Source organism: Giraffa tippelskirchi, chromosome 13 (assembly GCF_054371585.1).
Source record: "Giraffa tippelskirchi isolate mGirTip1 chromosome 13, T2T-mGirTip1v1.2.pri, whole genome shotgun sequence".
Classification (NCBI taxonomy): domain Eukaryota; kingdom Metazoa; phylum Chordata; class Mammalia; order Artiodactyla; family Giraffidae; genus Giraffa; species Giraffa tippelskirchi.
The window spans coordinates 29,781,802-29,793,981 of record NC_137287.1 but is presented as its reverse complement, the minus strand read 5'-3'; the positions used below and the strand labels follow the sequence as shown (position 1 = coordinate 29,793,981).

The 12,180-nt window shown below is 43.6% G+C and overlaps 1 protein-coding gene across 2 annotated transcripts in view; it reads left to right on the top strand.

Annotated features, from left to right (window-relative positions):
* The window catches only part of SHISA9 (shisa family member 9), a 345,697-nt gene that overhangs the window by 2,293 nt on the left and 331,224 nt on the right, over window positions 1-12,180 (top strand). For both annotated transcript variants that reach the window (XM_081560357.1, XM_081560356.1), the window contains exon 2: window positions 11,241-11,368. In XM_081560357.1, the coding sequence (XP_081416483.1) occupies window positions 11,241-11,368 (128 nt within the window). The remainder of the gene's footprint in view (window positions 1-11,240; window positions 11,369-12,180) is intronic.

Genomic DNA, 12,180 nt, shown 5'->3' with positions numbered 1-12,180 from the left:
GCAAACCAGGGCTTCCGGAGTTCTCCTCCTGGTTCGGTTGGGATGGGGGTGGAAAGGCGGGAGGAGGGAGGTGGGAAGCTGGGGAGGAGCACTAACCTTTGGGCAACTGTGGGAGAAAGTGATGCTGGCTTGAGGCCAGCAGGGACTCAACTTACTGGTCCTGCCCCCTTGCAGCTCCGTTTACTCCAGCCCAGCAGGCTGCAGCCACATTCCTCTACAGGTACTGGGAAAGGTCTCCTTGGAGGTGGAATCTAGGGGGTACCCAGTCCTGGGGTCACAGAGCCCCAACACAGGCTCTCCTTGCATACATTTTGAGAATTCCAGGCTGGAGTGAAGGTACATACTCCTGAAAAGAAAGAATGCTTGATTTTTACTGATGACTCCTGAGGTATAGTTTTCAACCTTGGCTGATGTTTAGGGTGACCCGGAATGCTTTTTTAAAAAAAAACTCTGTTGCCAGGGGCCCCACCCTAGATGGTTCAAGTCAGGATCTCTAGGGTGGGGCCCTCACATCTATACTTTTGTGTATCTCTGCAGGCTTTATGGTGTTCAGTCAGTCACTGTCCAGGAAAAGGAAGTAACATTTGCTGAACACAGTTCTGGGTGCCAGGCACTGTACTAGGTGTGTGTGTGTGTGTGTGTGTGTGTGTGTGTGTGTGTGTGTGTGTGTGTGTAAACATCATTTAGTTTGCACAGTGATGAGACAGGTGCTAATTCTCTATTACATAGGAGCAAATCATAGCTGAGGTTGGTAGCTGGCTCAAGGTCACACAGAAAATTGCGCATTCCTTACTCCCCCGGTGTCAGCTGTGTCTGGGGCAGATGTTTGCAGGTTGAGTGAGCATCAGAATTTGAGGAGCTTCCTAAAATGCACAGTCTTGCGCTTGATCCAGAGAGATTCCAAATCCATTTATCTGGGCCTCAGAAGTCTGCATTTTTACCACCTCCCTGAACGGCTTGTGTAAAGTGGTCCACACTTGCCTTGGGAACATTTTTCTCGAATGGAGGGTGGATGGATTCATTCAGTGTGACTCTTACTTACATTCTGTTGCTGATTCTGCCCCTGTGCCTTTGGGTGTGTTTCTGTGGTGCGGGGGGCTGCCCCGAGTACTCACCAAGTGCATCGTGCTCTACTGATGCAGTTAATTATTTCATATCCCAGCCGTGGCTCATTTGCTTTTGCCTGCATGGACCATAGGATGTTTGGCTGGGTCCAGCATGCCAAACTCTGCATCAGAGAGACTGTATGTTGGCTTTCAGGTGAAATTAACCTGCTGGCTGCAGCCTCTTAATTTATTTTGTCTCGAGCTGCAGGGGTCACTGGGGTGGGAAGTTGGTTCTTACCTCACCTGAGAGTACCTTCTCCTCAAAGACTTAGAGCATGTGCTGCTCCCACGTCACAGCTTTGACTGCTCCTAGTGACCAGTGTGCTTGTGTTTGATGAGGTCAGTTTCCAGGCTCAGAGGCCTGGGCACATCACCTGCTTCCTTCTGGGCTGATTAGGACTGAAAAAGGGGAGAGACAGCAATTCCAGAGTATGCTCAGGCCTGGCCTGTGATGTGGAGAAAACTGTATAGATGCTTCTACAGCAGATATAACCGCAGCCACATTCAACCACTATTTATTGGAAGAAGTGACTGCAAATGGTGGGTACCAAATGGTACCAAACCATGCAGACACATTTTATTTGGTCTGCAACATATTTCGATGTCTGTATTCTTATTTTTGGGCTTTCCAGGTGGCTCAGTGGGTAAAGAATTCGCCTGCAACACAGGAGATGCAGGAGACATGGGTATGATCCCTGGGTCTGGAAGATTCCCTGGAGGAGGGCATGGCAGCACACTCCAGTATTCTTGCCTGGAGAATCCTATGGACAGAGGAGCCTGGGGGGCTACAGTTCATAGGGTCACAAAGAGTTGGACACGACTGAAGCGACTGAGTATGCACACACGAATTCTTAAGCTGTTCCCAATTTGTTATTGTGGAACATTTTAAACATACAGAAAACTTGAAAGAAGAATAAACATAAACTCCAGTGTATCTTTCATCTAGAGCAGAATCTCCTCCCCTTGGCACCCTTGACATTTGAGGCTTGATTGCTCTCTGCTGTGGGAGGCGATCGGGTGCATTCCTGGGTGTTTGGCAGCATCTCGGGACTCTGCCCGCTTAGGTGCAGGTGGCACCCACCCACACTGCCTTCGGGACAATTAAAATGTCCCCAGACGTTGCCAAAAGTCATCCAGGAGTGGAGTCACTCCCAGTCAAAGACTGGTCATTTAGATTGAACAGTTATTAGTATTTTGTCACGTTTGCTTTATGGCTTTCTCTCTCTCCCTCTTCCTTCTTTCCTTCCTTCCTTTTTTCCTTCCTCTCTCCTTCCCTCCCTTCCTCTCTTTTTTCCTTTTTTTTTTTTTTTTGGCCGGAGCAGTTGAAAATAAGTTACAGACATGACACTTCATCCCTAAATACTTTAGCGTGGATCTCCTAAGAACAAGGACATTTCTCCTACATAACACAGTTCCAGTATCCCGCCCCCAAGAAGGAACAAAAATTCCATAACATTGTCAAATAGCCAATCGTATTACTGTTTTCCCAGTCAAACACCAGAAATGTCTTTTAGAGATTGGGTTTTCAAACCAGGATTTCACTCAAGGCTCACTGCGTTTGGCTGTGAAATCTCTTTAGCCTCTATGGTGTATGGTGTTTTAAAACCAGCTTAGAACCAATGGCCAACATTTAAAAAACTGGGAGGTTTTGCATAGAAATCCCGATTTTCTGATTTCTCTTGAGAAACCAATAGATCTGGTAACACTGGGCCTGTATTTTCAAGCGGCATCTATTCCCTTTAGGACCCTCTCAGGTTAATTTCACTTGCCTCCCCGCCCACCGCCCTGGTCCCCAGTTCAGTCAGTCATGTTCCCTGCAGTCCCCAGAGAGGTCGTCGGGCTGATCTGAAAAGAAGTGGGTTCAAGCCAGATGGCTCCAGATTCAGTCCCAGCTCAGCCACTTAATAGTGTGAAATTTTTGGGAAATTTGTGGCTCATCTCTGATTCTCAGATTCCTGTCTTTAAAAATGGGATGATGAGGGTCCCTGTGTCATAGGTCTGTGTGAAGATTCACTGAGACTGGGCTTAGACATCTCATAGAGCAGGACCTGCCATAGGGTCACTGCTCAGTGACTGCTACCCTTTATCATCACCCTTATTATTGGAATTTTCCCCCCCTTATCTATGGAAGGAGGTGAAGTTGTAGTCTGGAACTCTGTGCCTAGTGCTTGCTCTGCTATGTCTATTCAGCTGCGTGACATTGGCCAAGTCTCGTCACCTCTCTGGACTTCCGTTGAATTTTAGGAGGATGAGTGGCAAGTTCAGTAGGTTCTCATCAGTTATCCATTTAATACATAGTAGTGTATATATGTCAATCCCAATAAAAGTTAATAAAAAAATCACCCAGGCCAAAGCTTTGCCGTGCATTTTATTGGAGCATAGTTGCTTTACAATTTTGTGTTCATTTCTGCTGTCCAGCAGAGTGAATCAGTTGTACTTATACATACATCTCCTCTTTTTTAGATTTCCTTAGAGCACCGAGTAGAGTTCCCTGTGCTGTACAGCAGGTTCTTATTAGTTACCTATTTTATACATAGTAGTGTATATATGTCCATACAGCAGGTTCTTATTAGTTACCTATTTTATACACAGTAGTGTATATATGTCCATCCCAATCTCCCAGTTCATCCCACACCCCCTCATTGGCCTGGCTGATATTCAAGGACACTTGCTGGCTTTGCGATTTTGCCATAAGCTTGTGTGTAAATTCTCATTTAATTTCATGTCCCATGGAGGTCAGCTTTATGACAATCTGCTTTTCACAGAGGCACAGATTGCTCTTCAAGAGGATGCAAAATCCCTTAGCAAGTGGAGGAGGTGGACTTCAGGCCCAGACATTCTGAGGCTATGGCATGGGTCCTTGACCACCAGACTGCACTGCCTTGAAGCACTGACATCCAGGACTTCAGTCTTTGCCGACCACAGAGAGGTGCTTGATGCCCTGCAAATAAGAGTGCACGTGTCAGGGCTGGTTCAAGGAGCCTGAGTCAGATCAAGACTATGGATGTTTCCTGCATCTGCCCCTGGCAGGGCCAGCCCTCTTTGCAAAGGCATTAGTGAGGGCAGGAATGCATGTTTGAAGCTCTTTACATTCGAAGCCACTAGGGAACACATGTCATTATTTTGCCCACCTTCAAACAGTCAGAAATCCAAGTGGCAAATTACATAGCACCATGTCCCGTGTGTTTTTCAAGCATGATTCACATATCCTCAAGTCTCTTGCAAAGAAATGGCATCAAGTGATAAACGTCCTTCCTGCTCTTGCCTTTTCTGTCTTATTCCAGCCTCCCCTCTATCTCCCTTTTCTTATGCATTTATGGTTATCCTGTAGCTTCCACCAGCTGCCCAGGCTGGAGAAGCCCATGAATGCATATGCTGTTGGCCGCAAAAAGTCTCTAAATTATTTTTTTAATGTTAATTTTTAATTGGAGGATAATTGCTTTACAATGTTGTGTTGGTTTCTTCCATTCATCAACATGGATCAGCCATAGGTATACCTCCATCCCCTCCCTCTTGAAACTCCCTCCCACCCCTCACCGCATCCCAGCTGTGTAGGTTGTCATGGAGCACCAGCCTGAGCTTCCTGCATCATATAGCAAATTCCCACTGGCTATATAAATTATTTTTCCTTGCAGAATATGTTTTGCTTCTCTTTGGGCACTGAGACCTTGCATTTTAAAAATCAACTTTATTGGAGTCTAATTTACACAATACAGTGTACACATATTATGTGTAGTTTCATGAACTTGGACACATGGCTACACCTATATAACCACTACCCCAGAAAGTAACCTCATGTCTATTGCCCTTAGATCCTTGAAAAATAAATGATGCTTCTGGTACAAGAGGAAAATCTCAGGAATCCCATTCAAGTGTTTACAAATCAGAAAACAGTTCAGACCTTGGAACCCCTGGAGGCTTCGAAGCAAGATGTTGAAACTCTGAGCTCCATTCGGCGATGTTGGGGTCTTTTATTTACTCACTGTAATTGGAAAGAAAAGGGATGCAGGCTTTTCTTTTTGTTCCTCAGATATGCCATGCTCATTGCTGCCTTGGAGTTGTTGTGCTGGTTTGCCTCAAATTCTCTGGTTGGCCCTTTCTCAGCATTCAGGTCTCAGCTCAGTGTCACCTTGTCTGAGAAGCTGTCCTTGATCCCCTAGGCTTATTTACCAATGCTCTCCCACCCGCTCCAGCCCATCACTCAGTGTGATTTGCTTCATTTCACATTACAGTCTAAAATGAACTTACTAATGTACTGGTTTACTAGTTTATCATCTGCCTCCTTCCATTATTGTTCACAGTAAGGAATGCAGTCTTTCCCCATCTGTCACTTGAGTCCTGGTATAGTACCTGGCACATAGGAGTTCTGATTCCTGACATCCTGGTTTACATGACATAAGGTACCTCCTCATTCCATCATTTATTTGCTCATGGATTTAGTCATTCAGTAGGTGTTTACTGAGTACCTATAGTAGATCCAGCACTGGACTGAGAGCTGTGAGACTGCAGGGAATAGTGCAGGCACAGAGCTCATGGTCCATAGCAGGAGGCAGGTGATGTAAAAGTGAATGTACAAGTGAATAGACACTAAGTTGAACCTTATGAAATTGCCAGTATTCCATCATCTTCAACCTCAAAAATGGCAATCTTTCAGCTGTTTGGAACTGGGTTAAGGGATATCAAGGAAAAGTGTAGTTTCTTCCATAAGGTGCCTGTATTAAGTCAGGATTCTCCAGAGAAACAGAATCTTCAGGAGATCTGTCTAACTATCTACCTATCTAGAGATTTATGCAGACTTACCACACATGATAATGGAGGCTGGCAAGTACAAAATCTGCAGAGTCAAGGTCCAAGGTTTTTTTCTTTTTTTTAACTTTTTGGCTGTGCCTCAAACATGTGGGATCTTAGTTCCCTGACCAGTAATCAAACCCGTGTTCCCTGCAATGGAAGCATGTAGTCTTAGTCATTAGACCACCAGGGAAGTCCTAAGGTCCCAGTTTGAATCTGAAAGCCTATAAGTCACTGTAGAACCACGAGGACCTGTCCCAGTCTGAAGGCCATCAGGCAGGAAAATTCTCTTTCTTGGGGGAGGATGAGCCTTTGTTCTATTCCGGTCTTCAGCTGATTGGATGAGGCCCACCCATGCTGTGGAGGACAATCTGCTTTCCTCAGTCTATCAATCTAAATGTTAAATTAATCCCAAAGCACCCACTCAGAGGCATCCAGAATAATGTTTGACCAAATCTTTGGTCACCCTGTGGCACTCAGTCAAATTGACACATAACATTTACCATCACAGTACCTTTAGGATCTTGCTCTTCTGAGTGTGGACCAGCAGTATCTCCATCACCTGGCCCCAAATCTCAGGGCCTGCCGCAGATATCTTGAATCAGAATCTGCATCCTAACAAAACCCCCTAGGTAGTCTGTGTGCACATTCAAGTTTGAGAAGCACTCAGAGTGGGTGCTGCACATAAATACCAATTCCCTGGGCATTTGTTTGGCTTGTAGTACATAGTTGGTTCTTTCACTGTCTAATTTACTAAATTTTAAAAAACACATCCCTATTTGTAACATGTTTTCTAGTATACACCACAATAAATGGGCTTCCCTGGTGGCTCAGATGGTAAAAAATCTGCCTCCAATGCAGGAGATCCAGGTTCGATCTCTGGGTTGGGAAGATCCCCTGGAGAGGGAAATGGCAACCCACTCCAGTATTCTTGCCTGGAGAACTCCATGGATAGAGGAGCCTGGCAGGCCATAGTTCATGGGGTAGGAAAGAGTTGGACATGACTGAGTGACTAACACATAAAATATATGCACATACTAGCAAACAATTATTAGGTACACTATAGTGTTTATTATTTTTAAAAATTTTGTTGAAAGATAGTTGACTTACAATGTTGTATTAGTTTCTGCCGTAAAGTGATTAAGCTATATATATTCTTTTTCTTATTGTTTTCCATTATGGCTTATCACAGGATATTGAATACAGTTTCCTGTGCTATACAGTTGTTGTTCAGTCGCTAAATCATGTCTGGTTCTTTGTGACCCCATGAACTGCAGCATGCCAGGCTTCCCTGTCCTTCACTATCTCCTGGAGTTTGCTCAAACTCATGTCCATTGAATCAATGATGCCATTCAGCCATCTCATCCTCTGCTGCCCCTTCTCATCTTGCCTTCAATCGTTCCCAGCATCAGGGTCTTTTCCAATAAGTCAATTACGTCAATTACTCACATCAGATGACCAAAGTATTGGAGCTTCAGCTTCAGCATCAGTCCTTCCAATGAATATTTAGGGTTGATTTCCTTTAGGATTGACTGGTTTGATCTCCTTGCAGTCTAAGGGACTCTCAAGAGTCTTCTCTAGCACCACAATTCAAAAGCATCGATTCTTTGGCACTCCGCCTTCTTTATGGGCCAACTCTCACATCCATACTTGATTATTGGACAGTCCATAGCTTTGACTATATGGACCTTTGTCAGCAAAGTGATGTCTCTGCTTTTTAATATTCTGTCTAGGTTTGTTATAACTTTTCTTCCAAGGAGCAAGCGTCTTTTAATTTTGTGACTGCAGTCACTGTCACAGTGATTTTGGAGCCCAAGAAAATAAAGTATATCACTGTTTCCCCATCTATTTGCCATGAAGTGATGAGACTGGATGCCATGATCTTCGTTTTTTGAATGTTGTGCTGTACAATAGGACCTTGTTGTTTAAATATACTCTAAAGCATATATAAGAGCAGATACATTAAACAGAACTGAAGGTGAAACAAATATTTACAATTTGTTGCCAGTGGTGATGACTTTGTGTAATAACATACTAATGTGTGTTGAGGATGAAGCTCATCATTCATACATAAATCCACATTTTGAATATTCTTCATGAGAGTTTGAATTATTTTTGGCTGATTTCATTTTGATCTGAATAGGCCATCATTTTTTTTTTTAAGCTTGTGAGAAGCTGTTGAAGAGGAGAGGGTCCAGTCTATTATTTTCTTGTACTTGTTTCATCAGTATTGTCTCCAGGCTGTGGTTTTGTTATGAGGGAACATTCTTAAGCCCCATGTCCACGTAGTGATGGTTAGCTTAGTAAAACTAGATTCTTTGCTTGCACATCCCTTTGGGGTATATTTAACTACAACACAGGTGATGCACCCTAAAGATGATGCCACTGACAAGGTTGGCACCTTGGTCCAAGGTTCTTGATTCTCACCATCTGACAGGGGTGTTCCAAGTGAGGGCTCCAGCCTCAGTTCACACATTTATTTCTTATTTTTAATGACTAAAGACCATACACAGAAGTTGTCATATTTCCTTCCCCCACTGCCAAACTATATTAGGGAATCCCCAAGTGAGTAGGCCACACGCCTTGAAGACACCTTGTCCAGGATACAGGGGCTCTAAGAATCCCTGTCCCCATGCCTGCTCTGGCAAGGGCTGCCTTGGGGTAAAGTATCCTTGGCTTTCTGGTGAATTTCATGAATTTTGGCACTCAGCAGGAGCCAGGGAATCTGCCGATCGTAGTGCTGACCAAATTCACGGATAGCCACCCTGATCATTTACTTTGCTATCCTCTTGAAAGTTCAAATATTTTGAAATTTTGGAGAGAAATCTTTAGAGAATGTGGTGAGAACTATGGCCTCTTTTTTTTTTTTAACTTGATAGTGTCTCAATCTGCCTTCTTTATTTATTTTTATTTGCTTATTTTATTATTTTGGCTGCAGCAGGTCTTCATTGTGGTGTGCGGGCCCTTCGTTGTAGACCGTGGGCTTCATTAGTTGTGGTGCGGGCTTAGTCGTCCCTCGGCGTGGAAGATCTTAGTTTCCCGACCAGAGATTGAGCCCTGTAGTGGAAGGCAGATTCTTAACCACTGGATGGCCAGAGAAATCCCAAACTATGGCTTCTTGTTCAGGAAAAATGCACAAATAAAATTTCTGTTCAACTCTAGAGAAGTTCAGAGATCCTCTGAAGTTCAATAAAGAACCTATGTATTTACTTATTTTTATTTTAATATATTTCTTAAAAAGTTTTTTTTAACTGGAGGATAATTGCTTTACAATGTGTTGGTTTCTATCATTCATCAACATGAATCAGCATATGGCAACTTCCCATTAGCTATTGTTTTACATATCTCAATGCTGCTGTCTCAGTTCATCCCACCCTCTCCTGCCCTTGCTGTGTTCATAAGTCTGTTCTCAATGTCGGGGTCTCTATTCCTGCCCTCAAAATAGGAAAGAACATGTTTAGAAGTGAAAAAAAGGCAAATTAAGTTTGGGAGACATCTGTCTTGTGTTTCAAACATTCCTTTCCTGCAGCCCCTTTCAAGTTTCAGGTCCTGCTTACTCTACAGGGTCGGGAGGAGCTTAAATGATGATTTCAAAGACATTCAGGTTTGTATCTTAGTCCCTCCACTGATTAGCTGGGTTAACTTGGACATGTGTGCATGCTAAGTTGCTTCAGTCGTGTCCAACTCATTGCTACTTGATGGACTGTAGCCCGACAGGGCAGTCCTTTAAAAAATGTTTACTTATTTATTTGGTCGTGCCAGGTCTTAGTTGCAGCATGTGGGATCTAGTTTCCTGACCAGGGATCGAACCCAGGCCCCCTGAATTGGGAGCTTGGAATGTTAGCCACTAGACTACCAGGGAAGTCCCATTGGGCAGTCTTTTTGTTCTGGAGAATGGGTATAGTAATCCACACCTTGTAACACTCTCCCACTTGTTGGCTGCAGTTCAGCATTATTAGCCTTCTTGTCCCTCAGATCTGAACTCTTTCATGCCTCAGGGTCTTTGCACTTGCTGACTCCTCTGCCTGGAATGTTCTTTCATCCTCTTTATGGCAGTAACTCCTTCTCACTGTTCACGGCTCAGCTCAGATGCCTCCTCAGGAAGGCTTTTCCTGATCAGCCAATCTGTCAGTTTATTTAGGATTTTTTTTTTTTAAGTGTACAATGCAGTGGTTTGTAGTATATTGAGAAAGTTGAGCAACCATCACCACTGTCTAATTCTAGAACATTTTCATCATCCTAAAAAGAAACCCCTCCCTCATTAGCAGTGACTTCCCATTTCCCCTCCCACAACCCCAGTCTCTGACAACCACTAATCTGCTGTCGGTATGGATTTGCCTAGTCTGAACACTTCAAGTAAATGGAATCAGTTCACCTCTCTGAGTCTTTGTTGACTCATCTGCAAAGAAGGAATAATAACCCTCATGATGTGTTTATGTGCTTCCTAATTGAATTAAGGCATGTCACATGACTAGTATAGTGCCTGGCTTATGAGAAGTACTCAATAAATGTTACTTATTGTTACTAATACTGGGCCGTAGCTGTACCTGAAGTGTTGGTATCTAGGGTTAGCTATAGTACTGTGCTGCGCTCAGTTGTGTCCAACTCTTTGCAACTCCATGGACTGTAGCCCACCAGGCTTCTCTTGTCCATGGGATTTCCCAGGCAAGGGTACTGGAGTGGGTTGCCATTTTCCTTCTCCAGGGGATCTTCTTGACCCAGGGATCAAACCCATGTCTCTTGCATCTTCTGCATTGGTAAACATATTCTTTACCACTAGCGCCACCTGGGAATAAACATTTTTTATTATTATTAGGATTAGTTATAAAGGGTGGCTAAACTTGTTGGGTGCAGGCATATTACATATATTCATCATTTAATCCTCTCAATAACTCTACAAAGTGGGTAAAACTTCTATTACATCAGTAACGTGAGAGGCTTGTGAATTCTTCTGCAGGAGATCCTTATGTAATCTCTAATTGCTGTGATCTTATTTACTTATGTCTTTTTCCCCTCCACCTTAAGTAGAATGGCATCTCCATAGAGAAAGGGGTCTTGTCTTTTGTTCATAAGCCCAAAGCCCTGGTAGCTCAGATGGTAAAGAATCCACCTGCAATGTGGGAGACCTGGGTTTGATCCCTGGGTTGGGAAGATCCCCTGGAGGAGGGAACAGCAGCCCACTCCAGTATTCTTGCCTGGAGAATTCCATGGACAGAGGAGCCTGGTGGGCTACAGTTCATGGGGTCAAAAGGAGTCGGACACGACTGAGCCACTTTCAATTTTTCAGAATAAGTAGGTGCTAGTCATTGTTTTGAATGAATCAATTTAAATTTTCTCTCCTTTCAGGGCCCTTGCAGACGTCATGAGGCCACAGGGCCACTGCAACACTGACCACATGGAGAGAGATCTCAACATTGTGGTCCACGTCCAGCATTATGAGAACATGGATACCAGAACCCCCATAAATAATCTTCGTAAGTATAGCTCTGCCATCCAGTTCCGGTCCCACGGTGACCCAAGTGGTGGTCACACCTCCAGATTTCATGATGTGTGTTTGAGTCCATGAGGAGCTTCTCTTTGTTGTCTAAGAAGTTTTATTTTATTCTTCTGGATCTAACTGTGGGTGGCATCCTCAGATTTCACTTTGTTTCTCTATTAAAGAGTCATCCATGTGGTGGATTTCTTATGGTTGGTTCTTCTGTTAACAGACCACTTTGGAGGTTCATCTTGATCATATGTTAACTAATAGCCCTCTTGGCTCGTCATCATGGTTAGGTACTTAGCTAACTAAAGAATTACTTGGTTGATTCATCCTAGATAGTAAATATGTTAGCCAATAACCCATTTTGTTGGCTCATCTTGATTGGGTAATCTGTTAACCAACGGTTCATTTGCTTATCTGTCTGCCTCCTGAGGTAGACCAGTTGTCACTTTTAGGTTTCATATGGCTTTCAGCTAACAGATAGGTTCAGAAGAATTAGATTTATTTTTCATGAAACCAGAGTTTCATAAATATAATCCACAAACTCTGTGTGTGTGTGTGTGTGTGTGTGTGTGTGTGTATACCTGTGCAGGTATGTGGGGGGTTTTGAGTTGTGGTTATGTTAGTTTGGGTGTGTGCCTATGATTCAACAGAAGCAAATTGTTCTGTTGTTCTCCCAGGGGAAAAATGTTGCATCTGCTGTTGTGTTTCAATAGGTATTCTTTAGCTGACAGAGCATACCTGGGAATCTTAGTGTTGTCCCAAAGATTTTCTTTCCGTTCAAAGGTCAGTATATACAACATA